The sequence below is a fragment of the Chinchilla lanigera genome, unplaced genomic scaffold, assembly GCF_000276665.1.
Source record: "Chinchilla lanigera isolate Chin_1 unplaced genomic scaffold, ChiLan1.0 scaffold00012, whole genome shotgun sequence".
Classification (NCBI taxonomy): domain Eukaryota; kingdom Metazoa; phylum Chordata; class Mammalia; order Rodentia; family Chinchillidae; genus Chinchilla; species Chinchilla lanigera.
In genome coordinates, this window is record NW_004955413.1 from 12,301,045 (window position 1) to 12,322,821 (window position 21,777).

General features: G+C 37.0%; 1 protein-coding gene across 3 annotated transcripts in view; it reads right to left on the bottom strand.

Moving 5' to 3' along the window:
• Eps8 (epidermal growth factor receptor pathway substrate 8) overlaps positions 1 to 21,777 on the bottom strand; it is a 118,388-nt gene that overhangs the window by 33,344 nt on the left and 63,267 nt on the right. For all 3 annotated transcript variants that reach the window (XM_005379018.1, XM_005379020.2, XM_005379019.2), the window contains exons 4-13: positions 20,704 to 20,771; positions 19,535 to 19,696; positions 19,255 to 19,404; positions 15,600 to 15,682; positions 14,927 to 15,063; positions 11,406 to 11,479; positions 10,141 to 10,267; positions 8,365 to 8,453; positions 7,926 to 8,000; positions 418 to 566 (exon numbers count right to left, since the gene is read on the bottom strand). In XM_005379018.1, the coding sequence (XP_005379075.1) occupies positions 418 to 566; positions 7,926 to 8,000; positions 8,365 to 8,453; positions 10,141 to 10,267; positions 11,406 to 11,479; positions 14,927 to 15,063; positions 15,600 to 15,682; positions 19,255 to 19,404; positions 19,535 to 19,696; positions 20,704 to 20,771 (1,114 nt within the window). The remainder of the gene's footprint in view (positions 1 to 417; positions 567 to 7,925; positions 8,001 to 8,364; positions 8,454 to 10,140; positions 10,268 to 11,405; positions 11,480 to 14,926; positions 15,064 to 15,599; positions 15,683 to 19,254; positions 19,405 to 19,534; positions 19,697 to 20,703; positions 20,772 to 21,777) is intronic.

Below are 21,777 nucleotides of genomic sequence, written 5' to 3' on the forward strand. Positions count from 1 at the left end.
AGTACCTCTGTAAAGCATATGGGGAGCATATAGCAAACCATTTTAACGCCATATATATGAATGTATATGTGTTTTCAAGTGCATGTACACCTATATCGAACAGTAGTATTATCTGTTGATTTTAAATCCCAGTTCTTCCATGAAATCTCATAACCCCACTTCTTCCTGGCTCCAGCACCTTGTCAACCAAGCTCATTCTGTTGATGATGCATTCCTGGCACTTGTCATATATTATACTGCGTATACTTGTAATCTCCTTCACTAGTCTTCAAGCTTTACGTTTAGGCTTCTTTATCCTGTAACACCTTGCCCTTCATTCATGGAAAGCTACATAAATACCTCACTAGATCAGTGAGATACACAAAGAACAATGCTTATGGCGTTTAGGTGTTAAGTGCTGAATTCCAATATGCTCACCTGGCTTTCATCCAAGAGTCACCCAGTGACACCCACAGCTGCCGCTCATCAGCATGGACAGTATAATTCAAGAAATCAATTGTGTCTTTATTCAGCAGGGGGCTGAGGACTGAATTGGCCAGTTCAGGACCTCCAGTTGCCTGCACCACCTAGATGATAATACGTCACTTTTTTAGCAAGAAGATAACTATTATTTATGTACTTTTAAACTGTGCAGACAAAATCCCATGTCAAAACCAGCACTGCTTTTATAAATTCAAATTAAATTCTGGTGATGTGCAATATATCACCAAATAAAAAAGAGCCTGCCTGCCTATCTCCAAAGGGGCTTAAGTTCTACAATGAAAGTTAATAGTTTAACAACATCCATATCATGTACCTTTTGGTTCCATATAACTATAGTCTCCCTGAAAAATATTAATGGCTATGCAGAGAATTCCTCATTAGCTGACTTAACTATATTTTTTCTATTTTAAATATTTATATATATATATATATATATATATGAAAATCTACTATGCAAAACTAAAAAAATATGGTTCCAGAAATCAGACATTAATGGTATTGAGAGAAATGAGCCTCAAACTGAAGTCCATGGTTGTGCCTATTCAGACATTCAAAACTAAAAGGGTCAGGAGAAAGGGGACAGAAGAATGAATTCTACTCTAAATCTATGCCATTTTGACCCAGAATTTAATTGTAGGAGATTTCTCTGATTTAACTGGATAATTTAACAACAAGAAAAAACAAACAGGTGCAATTCCCTGATAAGCAAAATGGTAGGTGGATGTCCAAAAACTGCTGTAAATTTGCTGCTCAGGAGCTATCAGCTGACTGAAGCATGGTAGTTATCTCATAGAGTGGACACCAGATCCTTTATGAAAATCCCACCTCTTCAGAGATATGGAATAAAAAGAAGGGCTATTTTTTGAAGGGCTCCAGATCAAGTGTCAATTTATCAAGCATCATCTAGGTATTATGAGCAGTCGTTGTTTTATGCCTCTGTGTATTTGCACATGCTGTCCACATTTCACCAGCAGGTCCTTGCTCCATCACTCAGAAGCCTACTCTGGTACCGCTTCTTCTGTGAAACCTTTCTTAACCCCATACTGGAACCCTTGATACACAGCTTCCCACCACGCATCCTCAAAACAACCTATACACACTAGTAATACATTATATTGCAAGTTACAGCTTATTTCTCAGTTTTCCCCTCAGTTGAGGATTTGGACTAAAACTTATTTGACTTTGAACTGCAGAAGAAAAAGTACTAGGGGAAAAAATAAAAACTCAAGAAATTCAAGAAAAGGTGGTGGTAGGCTGACTTGTTTGAAAGCAAAACCTACCCTGATATCTGGCCCATTAAATTTTAACTTCCAAGCCCTATAAGTATTTTCTGAAAACAGACAGAGATGACAAAGAGGGAAACATAAAAAAGAGAAAGGAATACATGAATATTACAATCTTTGGTTTAATAATAAATGAAATTTATTTAAGAATAAATGAAACAAGAGTAAGTAAAAGGGGAGGGGCTGTCGTTCCCTGAGGAGTGGGAGCAGATACCTACACACACATGAGCTCTTTGGTTATGCCTGTGAGCACACTGCACATACAGGGGAGAGATTCACAAGGTTTAAAGTCACTAAACTCTGTCTGACCCATGGCAGCCCTTGAATAAATGTCCCTTCCCATCTCACCTATACAAATCAAATGTCAGCGATCCTACAGAAAGCACATTAACTGGAGTAGCAGAAGAGTTAGCACTGGGGAGTCAATCAACAAGGAGTCCTTTTTGAGAAAGACAAAGATAAAATGAACCAATGGTTTTAGATACAAAGCCTGATCATAAAGATTCATTGCAGGTTAGGGACTGAATTGTCACTGTTTCACTGTAGTTTGTGTGACTAGATTTTTCCTTATGAAAGAGACATCAGAAAGGGAAAGAAATTGCTCAAAGGAAGGAACGACTGGGATGAGGGAAAGAAGAAAAAAGAAAGAAGGAAGAAGGAACACAACATATAAATATATATATGAATAGCTGCGATAACTGGATTGCTGGTATCTGATGGTGTACTGAAATGAACAGTTTATGATTACAATTGTTTATGTTCTGATCTATTGTGCATGCTTGTGTGTGGTAGTCTGAGCAACTGATTTGAAGGTAACAATATGCAATGGAATTACAATGATGAACTCCTACCATCTTGTCTAGTGAAACACTGTGTTATCTCTACTGTCATGTTGAAGAATTATTTTCTTATTCCCTACAATGGTTTGAGCAATCTTTCATTCTTACATCAGGTATTCTGAGCAATGTAGTTGGAGATTGCAATATGTAATGTTAACAACCACTGTTGATTCATATTATTTTGTCTTGAGACCCTGTATCACTTTGAATGTTCTTGCTTTGATTTGTTTATGCTTGTGATACTGGTATGCTGCTACTGTTCTATTTCTTTGTTTGTTTGCTTCTCATTTACTACTCTCTTTAATTTTACTACTCTTTTTTTTAATAAAACAAAGAAAGAGATGCCAAAAACTGGTTTATGAATAATACTTATTCTCAAGATACTGTTAGAAGTATGATAGAATAAAGAATACAAATATTGTTCATACGCTAGTATTGGTTTCTTCACATATGGAAGGCCTTGATCTAAATGTTAAAAGTTATACAAGAATTATTCAACAATAATGAGGTAAGTAGAAATCTGATGCTCTATGTTCACTAATTAATTAACAAATTAATGATGTAGTCATGAACTTTCATTCTTAATCTCTTACTGTTCAGCTTCTGACATTCATTCTGATAAGTGTACTCAGTTTCCTAAGCTTGTGAAGCAATGCTAATTTTTCAAATTTGGCCTCAGGTCTTCTCTACATATGCTTGACAAAAGAAGAATAAGATTTACCCCTATTATTTGGATTCTCTTTTTTTCTGATCTTCAGTAAAATCTATGAGAAATGTTGTATTTTCCCCATTTTCAATACTGAAGAATTCAATGGCCATAGTGTTTATATGTTCTAAAATCACTATTAGTGAAATGTATCTCTTTCATATGGTTACTAATCTTTTTCTTAAAAAAAGCACAGAACTGAAAGAGTAATCAGAGTGCTTTACCAACCATTTTCCTTATTGCTATTGTTATTCAATAAAACAATCATTTGATTTTTTGATAGGATGAACGATGTATAATCACTCTATATATTCCTGCTTTCCTCCATAAAATGGAAAACTCTTTCATCCTGTAAATATTTAAGAGGACATTCTACCTTCTCTACTCCTGTTTCATTTGTCCTCCCCACGTAACAAATTCATAGAATTATATAAATGTGTCTTTTAAGATTTCTCAAAGGTGAGATCTTTGTCTTAGAGTAACAAACAAGTACTCATTTGCATTTTTCTGACATGCTTTCCCCAAATTCCAGCACTTTTCCATGTGTACTCTTAAATATTAGTCCATCTAAGTCTCTCAGCTGTCTCAGAAGGCAAGAAATAGCTTTTGTATCTAACATCATCTTGGAAAAATTGCTGTTATATTATATGCAAATGTACAAAATATAAAATGGGAAGGTAAATATACTACAGAACTGTTTCATTAAATAAGGAAATAAGGAAAGGGTAACCTTATATATAAAATTTAGAAAATGAAGCTGTGTATCTTGAGTTCTAGCCTCTGACACACTGGTATAATGTTTTCTTAGATAAACTCATGGAACCATCTGCTATGGATTAGACACCAAATGTCCCCCTTAAGTCTCATGGTTCAGAGGCAGAGCTTCTGGAAGGTGACTGGATCATGGGGACACTATACTCAGCAGTGGATAAGCTCACCAGTGAGTTCTTAGCTGACTGTGCTGTTTGGACATGAAGCTCAGCTGGAAGATGTGGGATAGAGAAGCCCTGGAATGCTAAAAGCCAAGCTAGATGTGTGACTCTGGTCAGAGCACAGAAGATGAGAATGGTGAGAAGAATATGGATAGTACAGGCCAGGCTCAGGAGATTTCAGTTAGGGATGAGGACTCTATCAGAAAATCGACTAGAGGATATGTATGTTCCATTCTGGCAAAGAATTTGTCTACATTTTATTCATGTCCTAAGACTTTGCATGAGACTAAATTAATGCTGGACTACTTGATTTGGTACACAAAATTGCAAGGTAGCCTGAACTTTAGGCTATCACATGGGTCCTGCTGACCAATTTTTGCCAGGTGTATCAGGAGCAAAAAGCAGAGCCAAATGATAAGAAGCTTGTTGAGAAGGAAAGCCCCTGTAAGCTGGGGCTAGGACAGCGGGGTTTCTAAATAGGATAGCACTGAAAAGAAGTCCAATCCTTTGTATCAAGACAATAGGAAAGATAGCCTGAAGGCATCTCAGGAATCAGCAAGATCTTACCCATCACAAGCACAAAGGTGCAAAAGTGTAAGTTGTTCTAAGGAAAAGAAAGCCCCTGGACCTCCTGCTTCTGAAGAGCCACAGAGGAAATCGGTTCCTTGGGTCTCATTTCACTGTGCTCAGCCATGCCACTCAGAGGCCACTGCAACCATAGTCCAGGGCGTCCAGGCTATTAGTGAAGCTGACAATAGACTTTGGCATCATTCATGTGGTGCTGGTTTTTCAGGCATGCAGAATGCAAGAGTTAGAGAGTTTTAGAAGCTTACATTCAGATTTCAAAGGCCTGGGAGACCAGGCAAGGTGCACCTGAAAGGGCAACGCACACAGCTGTGAGACTAAGGTGAAGGTGTGGAGACCTCAGAAATTTGGAGATTCCAGAAATGTAGAATGTCTACTAAGAAAACTTCTGGCAGTGAATGGAGCCAGCCCAAGAAAGAGGTCATGTAGGCTGCAACCAACAAGGCCATAGGAGCAGGACCGTCCAAGCCCTTTGAAGCTCACATCTGGTCACAACCTGGCCTGGGTGGCTGCCACCTAACTACAGATGTTAATGTTTGCTCTGCAAGCTTTGCTCTTGCTTTGGTCTGATTCCTTTCTATCCCTCTGTTCCTCCCTTACAGAATGGAGATGTTTACCTTGTATCATTCATTGTATGCTGCCAGGGTTTTAACTTTATTTTTGATTTTTACACGGGCTCACCGCCAAGAGTTTGTCTTGAATCCCAAAAGAGACTTTGACTTGAAGTTTTCAGTAATGTGAGGTCTGTTAAGACTTTGGTAACTTTTAGAAATCAATTAACTGTAGTTTGTAAAATGAGATGGAAGTGAGTCTTGGGAGGGCCAGGGCTTAATGTTGTTCAAATCTAAAACTTTCCCCATGAGTTGCATGGTTTAGAGGTGGGATTTCTGGAAGGTGACTGGATCATGGGGCTAGAGAGTTCATAGCTGACTATGCTGTTCTAAAATGAGACCTGACAAGAAGAGAAAAGGGGTCACCTGGAAGGGTGTATTCTTGCCCCTGGCTCCTCCTGTCTCTTTTTTTCCTAGCTGCCATGACAAGGCAACTTTCCCGTGCCAGGTCCTTCTATGATGTAGCTCGCTGACTGTGGACTGAACCCACCAAAATTGTGAACCAAAATGAAGCTCTCTTCCTTTAACCACAGGTGTTGGGTATTTTCTCCCAGTGATGAATACACCATCCAGCTAGAAATTGTTCCCCCAAAATCATTCAATAACTATCAAAAATTACACCTCATGCAAAAAATATGTATATATGGGAAGAGAGATTTCTGGGGGTAAAACTGTAGTATGTCATATCAATATATCTGGCACATAGTAGGCATGCCAAAGGCTTCTAGTTGTTCCCTGGATATGGAAGAAACTGTTTTAAGTTTGGAGTCACTTAAAGAGAAAGTTATTCACCCTAGACTTTCTTTGCCTTTGTATGGCTCTCACAAGGACAAGCAGGCAAGACAGCTTCCAATTTATCCAGTTGGAAATATTTTCTTTACTTGGCTTCCATACTACAACAGTCTTCTTGTTTTCCTCTCTTCCCTGACTGCCTCTTCTCAATCTTCTTTGCTGGCTGACTCAACCAGCTCTTTTCTTCTTTCCCTCACTAACAATCGCTTCTTTAGTGACATCATCCAATGCCTGTGATATACCCTCGATTCTCAAGTGGACATGTCCTGGCTTAATTTCTCCCTTGAATTCCAAATTCAAATATTCAATTTTCAGTTCAATTTTCCCCCTCTGCATGCAAGTCAATTTTGACATGTCCAAAACTGAACTCCTCATCTCATTCCAAAGTCCTGTTCTACTCACAAGCTTCTCCACCTTAAAGATCACTACAGCTCTTAGCCCAGACTCTCCAGTGGCACTGAAAGTCCTGCACAGCAGCATATCCAATCCTCCAGCAAATTAACAACCAGAATCAGATTTTGTCTGCCCACCCTTAATTCTGCAAAGTTCAAGTACCATAATCTCCCATTTGGCTTACACTAATAGACAATCTTGCCTGTTCTTCACTCAAATTTCTAAACAGTAAAACCAGAGCAATCTTTTCCTGCTTAAAATTCTCTACATACCAAACGTCTGGCAATCCCACATATAAATTATATTTGTAGTCCAGTTGCCCTATCTCTTTCTACTCTCTTCTCCCTTGTTCTGCTTACCTCACCAGACCTACATATTTCAAGAACAAACTTTGCATGTTACCATCTCAGAGCATTTACATTAGCTGTCCTCTGAGATTCCTTGAGAAACCCACATGATTCATTCCTTACCTCCCTTACTCCAATGCCATCTTCTCAGTGAGGTTTCTCTCAACAACGCTATTCAAAAAGTATGATATTCTACAATACACACAACCAGGTATGCATGGAACCACCAGGGGTACTCCCTGCTTCTTTTCTCTGCTCTAGCTTCCATATAACATTTAATTTTCAGAACACTGTACCATTTATGCAATTATGTACAATACTGGCTGTCCCTCCCACACTCCAATAAAAGTTTCAAGAGGGTAAGAATTTTCATGTTTTGCTCCTCCTGAGCTATTAAAATGCCAAACACATAGGTTCTCAATTACCATTTGTTGAATAAATACATAAATGAATAAATGGCTCAGAAGATAGAAGAACACCTCAGTGGAAATAATTTGGGTCCTGTGTAACAGCATACAGCAAAACCATCCATTCAGCAGGGACTTCTATGGATTAGCTTATTTTGTGATGAGGATAAAAATGTCTACATATTTCAAAGCACCGTACAACACACACCGGCTTGTACTGACGAAAAAATCGGTTCCTTCATCTCTAAAATACAGTGGGATCTTTGTCTGTTTATTTCTTGCTTTTCTTTTTAGTACTGGGGATCAAATCTTGGGCTTTGCATAAGATAGAAAAGTACTCTATCACTGAGTCACATGCCCAGTCCTAAATTAGGTGCTTGAAGTGATGATTTCCAAGATTCTTTTAAACTCTTAAATTTCACATTCTCAATGCTTACAAGATGGTTAGAGAAACAATACCCATGAAGGTAATGAAGAAAAGCTGTGGAGATAATCCAGTCAGACACTTGGGGTTGAACAATGTAATGATAAATTAATGAAATCTCACCATATTTAATGGAGTAAACAAAAAATGAACCAAATCTGAAGCGCTGGGGTTCTGGATGTGAGATTTCAGTTTGGCCTGTAACATTAAGAAAACAAACAAGTATATTACAGTGATGTAATAAGCAAGGAATGGACACTGAAAGAGGTCTAATGTGGACTCAACGGACGAGCTCTTCACCACTAACTTCACTCTAGTACATTCATTCGCAAGAACAAATGAGAGTTATGAGAAGTTAGCTTTAAAAAACTCTCAAACCATTATATTTTTATTAAGATGTACATACTTTACAACTTTTTGATCTAATTAAAAGCCGATCTAAAGACACATTCAAAAATATCAATAAGAACAACTTTATCTCTTAATTTATAAGACATCCTGGCTAGTCTTTGATTTTTAAATTTATTGTATCCAATTACATAAACATATATTTTCCACTTACCAGAAGGTTAAATCCATGTTTAAACTTCTGGAAACAGTCAATAAACTCATCAGGAGGTGGAGGTTTTGCTCTCAGCGTTAAAACACCCTCTTATGAAGTAAAAAGCAGCAGTGAGAACAAAATTCCAAGGAAACGCATTAAATGCAAAAACAAAAACCACATTCATATATGAAAAATTAGACAATTATACCAGACTTATCAACTAGCTATTCTACCACATCTCACAGTGACTGCAACAAATTAAAAAGATGTAAAGTTTGAACAGATTCCTTCACCCTTAGGCACTACCAATAACTCATTCAATCCATAAATATGTATTTTAGCCTAAGGGCCCATTGCTGTGGTTCTCATTGTGAAGACTGTAAGGTAAAAGCGCCTGTTCGTAAGGGCCTTAAAATATAAAAAGGACCTGAATCAGATACATAACAAAAATGTATTAATAACATGGTATGAGAAGAGACTGACTGCTTCTGGTTGGGAGGATGGGAAAATGTATACCTATAAGATGTTTCAAGGGGAAACAACTTTTAACATAGAATTTTAAAAGTTTCTTCCAGCGCTATTTGAGAGACTCATCATGGTTGAACAAAAGCAACATATGGAACAAATAAACCCCATGCACAAGAAACAACAAATATGAAACCAGAGAAACGTTAGAGTGGATAAGTGGACCAAGATTAGTTTGTGGATGACCCTCATCCTCAGTGAGGAGTTGGAGAATAGAATGTGGAACTGGCATGCTTCACAGCACAAGCGTGAAGCGGCTGGCTTAGATCTTTATAGAGGCTGTTCTCATAGTATGCAAGACAGGAGGGCTGAAGACTGCTTGGAAAGCTGGGTGAAAAAATAGTCAAAGTTTGGGCTGAGGATATAGCTCAGTGGTACAGCACCTGCCTGGCAAGCTCAAGGTCCTGAGTTCAATTCCAAACATCAAAAAAAAAAAAAGTCATAGTTTGAACTGATACTAATTATGAAAATGAAAAGGGATAAAGCTGGATGTGGGAAATACTGATAAAGCAATGACGGCTATGAGCCAGAGAGTGAAGTCAAAGTCAAAGAAGAACCCTTGAATCTGGGTGACCAGGAGAAATGTATTTCTTTATAAAGAACAGGGAAGAACAGTGGGTTGACATACCATGAAGCAATACTTAATTTCAGTATGTAGAGGTAAGGTATATCCAGGTAAGCTCATCCAGAAGACAATGCTAACGGGTAACATAAACTTCCATGTTTATGATTTTATGCACCTTGAGGGATTGTAAATTCTGAATAGCAACATGCTTCAAATTTCTTGTATGCAACTTTATATATGAATATATTGCTTAGAGTTTTGTGATAATGAATTCAAATCCTTGACATTTTAAAATATTTCAATTAGAAAATCCAACTTTTATTTAAAAATAAGGCTTTATATTTACAGTATAAATCCACATGACAGACTAGAGCTATGACTCTCTTTGAGCAACACTAATGTACAATCTCTTAATGAAAACTACAGACAGATGGTCCACCACCTGAACTCAGAATTTCTGATCTAGAGAATGCAACCCAGGATCTTGCTTCATTACAGCCAACTTGGAATCAGAACGAGCTCTTCCCGGGGCTCATCGTACTCCCTACCTACCTCTCTGCTGCTGTCCCAAACTAGGGAAGAGACTTTGCTTCACAGTTGGTGGTGTCTTGCTAAACAGTTCACGGGGACAGAAATTCTACCGCATGAAGCACTACCCAGCACAGCACTGAACAGACTTTAAAATATTAAAAAAACCATCTTACCTCCTGGTCCTTTCCTTTTACCTTTCTTAGTTTTCTTCCTTTTAGAAAGCTCTGAAAATGCTTCTGCAGCTTTTTGGAGTTTTGTGATAAAAAATTCAATGTCATCCAAAATATGATTTAAAATTTGCTGGAATTAGAAAATGCAGAATACAATAAAAAGGAAGTAAAACTATTTTTGTCTTAAGGCTAGTCAGTAAACAACAGAAAGCTGCATAAAAAGAAAGAAGGAAGGGGGAAAGCAGGGATGCAGGGGGAAACCCCCACATGCAAACTTAAAGTTTGACTGCTAATTCTAAGAAAAAAATTGAACTAAATATACCTGTGGCTACAGTCAGACCTTCACATTTTCTTTAGTGCAATTTTCTCTATTTCCAATACCATCATGGAAGCATTCATAACATCTACTCTGATTATTATTTTTGATTACTCTAATTTTCTCATCGTGTTCTCATCACACATAATATCCAATAATGTGATAAGAAAATTAAATTCCAAACTCAAATTCCTTTAATTATTTGCTTCCAAAAAAAAACTGAGAATTAACAATATCAAAGTTAATTATATGAACATCATATTTTATGGTTTATCACAGGCCATTGTCACTCTCCAAGTAAACTACGGAGAAATACAAAATATAGCACTAGCCTATATAAAATAATGAACTTACATATTTGTCCTTTTAAAATGCCATTTAATGTTTATCTTTCAAGCATTCTAAAATACAATCTAAAGGATCCCCAAGAAGACGTATTAAAAAGACACCTTAATTACGAACTACAAACTATGAGAAAAGAACAACTGAACTATTCTTCAAATCTAAAGAGTCCGTTTCAAGACCTTTGTAAGGGGCTGGCGATTTAGCTCAGCAGCAGAGCGCCTGCCTGGCCAAGTGCAAGGTCGTGAGTTCAATTCCTGGCACCAGAAGAAAAACAAAAACAAACAATCCAGTCCTTTGTAAACTAGTTCATGTGCTAATTCTTACGAGATAATGTAAGTCTACCAAATAAATATTTGTAGAAAAGCAAAAACATTTAAAGAAAGAAAATAATTCAAAAGGCATCATCAGGACTGTGGGTGTAGCTCAGTGGCACAGCACCTGCCTAGCAAGTACGAGGCCCTGGGTTTGATTCCCAGTACCAAAAACAAAAACAAAACCAAAAGGCATAATTTCCACAAAACACCTTTATTTAAATTACCTTTATTTCAGTTTATTATTTTTCCTCTTTAAATAAAAGCCAAGGACCTAAGACAACTGTTGCACTTACCACGTCCCTGTCGATGCGGGCCGCCATCATCTCAGGTGTTTCTTCCTGCTCCTGATATTGTCTGGGTTTCTCAACTAAAGGAAGGAAAATCATCAGTCGTTCACCCTACCGCTCAGACAACACCAATACGGATGGTTAAAGCATGAAGACCGACTAAAACTGAATGCCAGTGGCATCAAAAGGTTTCCATCATGCTTGAGACACATCCATGCCACCATCAACAGAACTTCATGGACAGAGATGGCATAAAGGCCTTCTTCTGATGATCTTTTGTCCTCTCTGTTCTCTCCTTTCTCTAGTCAAGTATCTGAGGAGCCAACCCTACCTTAGGACCCTTTAATTTCTATATAGGAAGAATATAAGCCAGCATTTCAGCCTCAACTTCTCAAGAAGTGGCGAACTACAGACTGGGTACCGTGGTACATGCCTGTAGTCACATCACTCAGGAGGCTGAGGCAGGAAGATCACAAGTTTGAGGGCTGTCTGGGCTACACAGAGAGTAAAATGCCAGCCTGAGCTTTATAGCGACTTTTTAGCTTTAAGACTTTTCCTGTCTTAAAAAACAAAACAAAACCACAAACAAGGGCCAACTAAATTCTAATGCAACAGATCTAATTTTTACACATGTCAAAATTGTGACTGCAATAAAACTTAGTAAATTCTGAAAATAGAGTACTTCTTAAATTCTAGTTGTAATTTAATTTAAATCTCACAATGTTAGGTTCATTAATTTTAATTCATTTGCCTTAAATGAGAAATACCTTCAGGATTTTGCAAATTCAAGAACAAATGTCTCAAGAGCATTTCTAATGTTAAGGTAGCTCGGTTGGTTACAGCATGGTGTTAATCAGAAGGTCATTATCATGAACTCCTTCCTGATGTCAGTTAACACCACCACTGGACATCAATACTCTACAGCAAATTAAATTCAAAATGTATGGCTGGAACAGTATCAATAGATCACAATTAATGAAAACATAACTCATAACACATCATTATGACTCAGGAAGTTCAATACACATAACTGCAAAAAAATTGCAAATTCTGTATTGCTCAGCCTCCTTTGTGCTCACATTACCCATAAATGGAACCCTTGCCAAAAAAGAATATCACTGAGCCTTATGACACTTAATTAGTGGCTGTAACTACTTTAAAATCGTTAAAATTTCTATGTAGGAAATCTTGCCAGGTAGCTGCGGTTTTACATATGGTTCGTGCCGCCTAGCTTGCTACAGTGTACTACAGAAAGCGGGAAACTGAAGGTGAAATATAAACACTAGGATGAGGATAGCAAGGTCCCAGAATATCATGTGGAGTGCAGGAGTGGAAGAAACCCAATTTCTAGGGCTTTCGCAGCTCTGAGACATCACTGCCACTGTTATACTATCATCAGTTTTGCAAGTCAGAGCAACTCCACCTTGGGGATTCCAAGGAGCTGGAGCACTTCTTTTGGGGGCTTTTCAGCTAAAACTGGCCTGTATCCCGACAGAACCTCATGCACTAAGTGTCGTTCTATGTGGCCTAGCATTAACTAGAAGATCTGAAAACCCTATTTCTCCGTACTTAGAAGACATTATAGAGGCTGTTTCAAACAAGTTCTCATCAGTGTCAGAAACTCCTCTGAGATAAGTCTTTTTTTTGCTGTACATAATATTAAGTTTGACGTATGTTTTACAAATTTGTTCAGAATGTCTGAAACTTAAAACGTTGCATCATCCTTCAGCTTCAAGACCTCAAGACTTCAAGACATCTCTCCAACAAAAAACAAAAAGCAACAAGAAAACAGATCCTTCCCACCAAAATGATAACAAAAATACCTTAAGGATACAAAAAGTAGAAAATATTATAAACTCCTACTTAGTCTTTTAAGCACAACATTTTAATATAAAGTACACGGAAAGAAAATCACACAATTCCTAAAAATGAACCTGTTATAAAATTGAGAGAAAATAATAATTGTTACTTTATTTTTGAAAACAAAATATATATGTTTAAAAGATTTCTTTCATATCTCTGGAAGCTAGACTTACATACAAACTTCTGAAAAATATTTTTTAAAATACAAGAAATCAAAATAAAACAGTAAAAATTTCAGAAAAAAGTAAATACCATTTGGCAAAATGGAAATAGTGTCCAATTATGCTTATGGTCCTACACAAGGTGGTGGTATACGTGTTATTTGCTTTCAGAGTCCCAGGAACCCACAAATTATTGACCTAATTTCACAGAGGAGATTCAAAGCACAGAGAAGCAACTTTCTGCAGTCACGCAGCAGATGGATTCAGCTCTTGCTTCAAAGCCCAGCTTCTGACCCACCAGATTCAAAGCAGAGTTCAGCGCCACACATCCTGGCAATTGGGTTATGTTGGTTAACTGCACCACTAGATACCTTATCTGAGTAATATTTTACTAGACGAAAGACTAAAGGTTTAAGAAGTTTCAGTGAGTATGAAGCAAAAGGGTAAAGTTCTCATCCAGTCTGAATTTGCTATCTTGTAATTTCTCCCTCTATAAAATAAAAAGACTGGACCAAACATATTCTAAAGCATTTTCTAGTCACAATAATTTCAGATTCTAGTAAAATGTTGTGACATAAAAAAAGTTGCTCTAAGTTCTCTGTTATAGTTGCTTTCTTTTAAAAATAATGCCAAAGTAAAACAAGAGTATATACACAGGGTCCATCTGACCAGCTCAGCCAGATGATAAATGCCACTCCCTCCTCCCCGCTGCCAATTCCGGAGTACTTCCTTACATCCTCACTGCCAGCTACAACAGCTCTGTCAGCCAAGGTCAGTGCTGAGATAATAATAAGTGAAGGACTGATATATAATCTTAAAAACAACAGCACCACCAACAACAACAACAAAAAAACTTGGCCATCTTTTATTTGGGGTGTAGTCTATTACTATCTGTGGGGTTTTTTATTAGTCCATGTTCGCACGCATAATGTTTACATTCCTTATATGGAGTTGGTACAGATACATAACAATCTTCATTCCTGTTTTCATCCCTTTTCCATCCCAATGTCCCCCTCTCTCCACCTCTTGATCCCTTTTCCATTTGAGAAAGACCTCTCTCCCTACTCTCTATTATCTATCTTTTGTGTTGCTCTTCATTTATATACTATATATTTAACTGTCCATTAAGTAAAACTTGCCCTCACCATTAAAAGAAAAGGATGACTCTCGTCCTAATGCCACTTTTAGTAAAAGAACTCCTGTGAAGTCTTACAGACAATGATCTTAACAGTAGTCAGGGCTGGGGCTGGGGATTTAGCTCAGAGGCACAGCGCCCGCCCAGCAAGTGCAAGGTCGTGAGTTTGATCCCCGGTACCGGAAAACAAACAAACAAAAAAAAAAAAAAAAACAGTAGTCAGGGCTTAACTTTCCTTTGACTAAGGTTTACTTTCTAAAAATTTACTTCAACTTCAGCTCAGAAATTAGCATCAGATTTTGAAAGCAAGAAGTATAGCACCACTCAAAGTTGGGTGTTCAGAAAGGATGAATTCTAGAAAGACTTACAGTCCCCTTGGTCAGCTGCCCACGCAGACCAGGCTGCCACTCGACTTCTCACATCCACCTGGGTGACCGTCCCAGGAGGCACAGGGGCAGGAGCTCTGGGTGGAGGCGGTATGCCAGGGTCTGCTTTGGAAATCATCCTAAAAGCAATGCGAACAATATCTTACTATCTCTATCTTATTATACATCCATTATCTCAATTAACAGTATTAGTTCATCAACTTCAAAAGAGGTATAATAAGGATTTCCTAAGTATTCTATACTGAGTCTATTTGTAAAGGCACACTAGATAGAAAAGTACAGAAAAATTAAAATTCAACTGAAAACTAGGTCGAAATTTTTTTCTGTATCTCATGTCATTTGGAAAAGCTGTGAACCAACTGTATGGTTAGTTTATATGACTAAACTTGGGTTACTTTCTCTTCAAATGCCACTCATCTGTCATAACTCTGTGCCTTCTACCAAGTGGAGGCCATATCAGAGACAGACTCGGCCACAGGGAGAGAAGACAGAGCAGGAACATACGGAAAAACCAGAGTGGGCAGAAGAGCGGGGATACAGGGTGTAAGCTGGAAAACAGAATAACACATCTCCATTGAACATAATTTTCCTCAACCTACAGGAGAAAACAAGAAAGTAACCAATTCTACCCCTTAATTTCTTTTAATGCCTTTACCTCAGGGCCTCAGGCCGCCTCTTCTGTTTGCCTTCTTTACTGTCACTGACTGCACTTTCAATATCTTCACTAATCAGATTTGCCTGCAAGGAGAAACAAGTTACCTGGAAGGCTGGAGAGATTTTCCCACGTCTGCGGTGGGATTATACTGATTGTCAGGATCGGTAAGTGTCCTGATGCAAAAACAAAGTCTCCCACCTGTTTTTAAAATATCGGTCTTGTGTTTTCTAGTGGTGAGTTTTACAATGACAGGATTCAAAAGGAGAAGTAATTTTTAAAGATTACCTAATCTGAAAGTATAAACATGTACTTAAAATGAAACCGGCTGAGCATCTTTGCTTGTGAAGAGGGTGAGAAGGATGTGAAAACAGAGGTTCCTTCGCTTTCGCACCCGTAGAATCACGAGGCGTTAAGCTATAGAAGAGGTCTCTCAATACTCGCAGAGCTGCTCTCAGCTGATGGCAAATCCTTCTGCTATGGTTCGGGTTTGGAGCACCTCCTCGAGGACCATGTTTTGAAAGGTCAGGTCCCAGCCTGCACCGCTAATGAGAGCTGATAGGAGCTTTAGGAAGGCCTTAGTGGAAGGCAGTTATGCCATCAGGAGCGAGCCCTTGGGGAAGATACTGGGACCCCAGCCTCTTTTTGCTTCCCAGCTACCATGAGATCAGCTCCTCCGCCACATGCCCCCCACGTGATGTCCTACGGTGTCACAGGCCCAAGCACAACAGAGCCAAGGGATGATGGACTAAAATCTCTGGAACTGAGGGCAAAGCAAGGCTGTTCTCCCTATGGGTTGATTCTCCTTATAAATCAGTATTTTGTCACAGTGACAGCTAACACACTACCACACAAAGTGATGGAAATAGATGGTGAGTTTTTAAAGTTTTAAAAAATGTATTACAGTAAAAGACATATTGCCATTAATGCCCCAAAGGGATTTTCTGTCACTTTAAACACAGAGATCCCGCTGTTCTTGCCACTTGTTGAAGCAGGTCTGGAAGCTGTCTTTCATGAGTGTCTTCATGAATATGATCAAAAATATGGTGTAAGCCGAGCCAAGTGCCATCCAAAAGAAAGCCAGGGTTGCAAGTCTTTAGGATGTGTCCTCATCCCCCTTATTCACTGGATCTAGCACTGTGCAACGTCTGGCTCTCCCCCAAAATCAAAAATAGCCATGAAAGGTAAACATTTGGAATTGATTCAGGACTTTAAGGTCACCATGACAACATAACACGACACTCATGAAAGAGGATTTCCAGAACTGCTGCTTCAAAAAGTGGCAACCACAATGGGATAAGAGTGTTCAATGTAACATGCAGTATTTTGAGGGAGATTAATAGCACTGGGTAGCAAAATTTTTTAATTTAAACGTTTGCCATATTTTTCCATTACACTTTGTATATTCATGAGATAAACCTCAAATTAGGTTGCATCCTTCAGGATAACCATTTTATTTTGTCATTTTGGATGAAACTTAACTTCCTACCGATAACAAAGTTTTCTAATATTTCTGTGACAATATTTTCCAGGACTAGATTTTCTTGGGAGCCAATGTGAGATTAGCAACTAACTTGTTTTTTATGAAGTTTATTTATAGCCAGTGATTATTACTGTACATAAGATTGTGGCTGACATACTCATTTTCTATTTTTGTGCTTGATTATTCTCTGTAATTATGTATTTTTTCAAATATGTGTGCTGCATATTCTTTTACAGTAAGCGTTCATAATCATAAAATTTTAGAGGTCAATAGAGATTTCAAGGTCTTTAAATCTGTTCTTTTTTAATTAGTGAAATCTAAACACTTGTATGAAATGGCTTGGCCAAGGTCATACTGTCAGTAAAATAGTGTCAATGCCTACCAAAGCAGCCCACAAGAATGTCCTCATCCCAGTGAGACATGAGAAACATGAAGGCAAAGCCTTTGCATTGTAAGAATATTAAAACTAAACATACCTAGGAATATTGAGCTTCTTATGGGGAGGCTATAATTATACTAAAAGAAACTTTACCACTAAGGTGGGAAGGAGCAATGAATGAAGTCTTTCAAAAAATGTAAAAACTTGGGGCTGGGGATTTAGCTCAGCGGCAAAAGCGCCTGCCTGGCAAGCGCAAGGTCGTGAGTTCGGTTCCCGGTACCGGAGAAAAACCAAAAAAAATAAAAAAAACAAACAAACAAACAAAAAAAATGTAAAAACTCAAAATTGATTATAAGACGATCTACATAAAGGAAATTGTATTACAGTTCATTGAATTTAGACATTTTTAATCAGCCAACGAAATAAATGTCTTATATAAGGATCTCGGCACTAACGAGTAAATGTGTTTAGTCACTTAGTGGCACAAGAGCTTTAGTTAGACCAAAGAGTATTTAGTAAATCTACTCTGAACCTATGACTAGTATCATCTTATACCAAAGAAGGCATGCATTATATTTCCCAAACTGATATCCAGAAACTTTATTCAGCATAGTACTATAGTTCTTTGCTCCCAAGCAGACTTTGAGAGTGCAGATACAAACACCAAATTTGAAATCTCCTTTGACTTAGTATTCTGTTTTGAAAATGTCTGAATTAAATTTCACTATACTTTCAGAGCAAAATACTCACTTTAATAGTTACTGATTTAATAATATAGCTTTACAAAATTCTCCATATAATTTATGACCTTTAAAGGGTCTACTGTATATAAAAAATTCAATGAACATCTAATATACAGATTATCTAAATGCCACTGCTCCTTTTAAATAAAAATTTAAAACAATCATCTACAATATAAATTGAAAATAGAAGATATTTGCAAAATACACAGCTTACAGACAATCTTAATTTACCTGTGATATTTTAATGCCAAAGAAATACAAGAAAGAATCAGTATTTCTTTATGTTGGCTTTCCAAAATTTCTTCATTAAAAAAAATTACAAATATATTCTATTATGTAATTAAAATGATAAATCACTGCTTTGGTAAGGTACCAATCAACACAAAATTATTTCCTTCTTAGAGAAATCAATTCAGGAAACAAAGCATTCAAGGTTGAAGATAACTTCGGAGGTCCAATAAGGCATCGCAAATTATAATCACTTGAAAATAATAGTATATTTTGCAACGTAATTTTTCAGGATAGAGCCTGTTATTACTGGCCACAATGCTCAGTTACTTTCACACATCACATTACAAATGCTGTGCAATTATTCAAGTCACATAATTAAGTGGTGAACTTTAAATCAATATCATAGGAAACATCTAAGTTCATCAGTGCAATAACCCGTACTACATGATTATTTCAGAATCAAACAGAAGACCAGCATGATTATTTATCATCTATGAAACATGATTGTTGAAGCTTCCATTTTTAATTATAAGTCCAAAATCCTTCATGAGAATATACTGTCTATCCTTTTTAAACAGAATAAGCAAAATGCACCTAAATTTTTAATGTCACTCTGTTTTCTTCTTTGCTTGCATGGAAACACTAAGGAATATGTATTAGTACAGCATACACCCAGGACATACCAAGGTATTTGCTTTTCACCCAAAATTCTCAGAAATGAAAATGCTAGTACAGAACCTAACAGTCATATGATAAAAACAAGTAAGTAAAAAGACTGGCCAGAATGTCTGTTGAAGGGAGAAAAAGCTATTCTTCTTTTACCTTAACCTCATCACACTGGAAAAGATGAAGATCGGGCTTGTTCTGAGTTGGCTCTTTGCATACCAGGGCAAGAATGGAATCATAGTTGCAGGAATGCATCACAGCTTGGCAATGCTGGATTGTGTTTAAAGGGAAATTCTCCAATTCGTTCTGTAAATAAAATATAAACATTTCACTTTGTCAAACTTCCACCCGCTTTTTCCTTATCTGAACTGATGCTATACATTAACATTTGTGGCGCCTTCTTGAGGATAAAACTGTATAACTTTCACACACGTGCCTTTGACTCTAAATCAATCAGGCTCACAGCTCGGTCATCCACTTGAAGAATCATGTCTTGAGTCCATACTTTGCCCTTGGCATCGAGCAGTTTAAGCTTCCTTATTCCATCATCAACTGTTATCATAGCATCTTTCCGATCCAGAACAAAGGTGGTCAGGTGCTTATGATTGGGAAAAAGAAAGAAATATTAATAATACACACACACATACAACCTGTTAACACACATTTTTCAAACAAAAATCAGAATTAACCTAACTGAGGTTCAATAGCAGAAAAGTGAAGGATAAACACAAAGTACTGTACACATTCATGATTGTTATATTCAGAGAATAGAGTCAAGCAGGTTTTTGTTGAATACAGAGCATAACGTCTGGATTGACAAGGTATCTGAATCTATTTCACACTGAGCCATGCTGAACTACAATAACATAGCATAGAAACAAACTCTTAACAGCTTAAATAGATTTCTTTTTAAATAAACCTTCCTTCACTTTATTATGATTATTTAAGTGCTGCACAATAGCGGTCTACATGGTAGTTCTAACACTCTGGACAGGAATACCTCGCAGTACCAGCCGCAGTTCTACCCTGTAATAACCGTTAGGTTTCTCACTCTACTGAATCCACGGATGGAAACCAAGTTAAGTATGCTTGAGATAAGTCAAAAAATAAACAGAAGAGCAATTTAAAAATTACTTCCCTGCTCAAATATTTTCTATTATAAGCAGAGCTCACCTAGATTCAAATTAAGGGCAAGTACTTTATAAGATAACAATACAGCAACAATTAAAAAGAAACCACTGTTTAAACAGAACTACTAATGACTTGAGATAAAAACTAAAAATAAAACTAAAGCACTCATTGTGTCAAGGTTTAATTTTAAGAAGATTCTACAGTACAAAACAGAAGCCTTTATTTTAAGAGAAACAGGACTGCGAACGATCAGTGGATAGTAGTTATGGTTTTAATTTACTCATTATGAAAACAGAACCCAGACTAACAAAATACTTTTATACAAAACTTTCTTGGGAACCAAATCTAAAGGAAAGGTCAACACCACTTAAAATATACCATAAGAATAAAATAAAATAGAATTCTGATTTTACTTCCAATTTTTACGTTCCTCAAGAGTCATTCTAAATATTAGCAAACACCAAAGCAGCTTACTTCAACTCGGTACTGGGATATATCTGACACACTGCTGACACTGTCACGGGCATAATTCTTCCTTTGTTCTGAAACATAAATTTTAAAAGCCATTATTTATCACCAGCAGGATGAATTTCATTTATTGGAGTCATGTGGTCATCTCTAAAACTAGTCAATCTCCCATATAAATATAGTACTTGACAAATCACCATTATGTGGTGTATCTGAAAACATTCATCATTCATAATAAATCCAAATGCCTCAAGAAAGCCTAAATGATATGCAAGAACCAAGATCAACTTTGAGAATTTGAAATCTCAATAAGAGTTGAAATAAGAATTTAAAATCTTAATAAATGTTCTAAGAATAAAGTTATTTCAGCTAAAGATTTTATTAATCAGGGACCTACTACTTGTTAAAAGATCAGAAAAACCATCTTGTAAATTGCATTTGCTAAGGCACGGAGATAAAAATACAGCTGTAGATATTGTCAGAGATACTGTATTATATGAGTTAGACCACATTGTTAAAGTAATAGACACCAAAAGGAACACCCCCTTTAACAACATCCAAATGATGGACAGTGCTAGAGGAGATTCAAACCATGATTCAATCATGACTGCTATTAAACAGTAACAATTTTCACACATCAATAAAACACACAAGTGAGATGCTCAGAATTATAGATATAAGCTGCTAGAAAAAATGAGAAAGTTAGGTAGACAGTCACCACAGCAAACTACTTTAAAAAGCAAAAGAAATCTTTAGTTTTCTAGAATGCTGAAAAACCAAAAGAGAACATTAAAGTATGAAATATGTGTTGGCGATAGTTGTTGTTACTATCAAGCAACCTGTTTATTTGTAAATTTGGGACTGTGCTATTTCTTCTAAAGCAGAATGCTATGATGAAGAAGAACTCTAAGAGAAGAATCAGATAATTTTTAAATTCTAAGTTTGGCCCTGTGACTGAATAAGAAATTAAATGCAGTCAAAATACTGAATGGTCTGGGTCTCAGTATCTTTAAAGACCCTTAAGGTCTTAAATTGGGCCATACATGCAATATATATATGAGATAGTCTTCCTGAACTAAG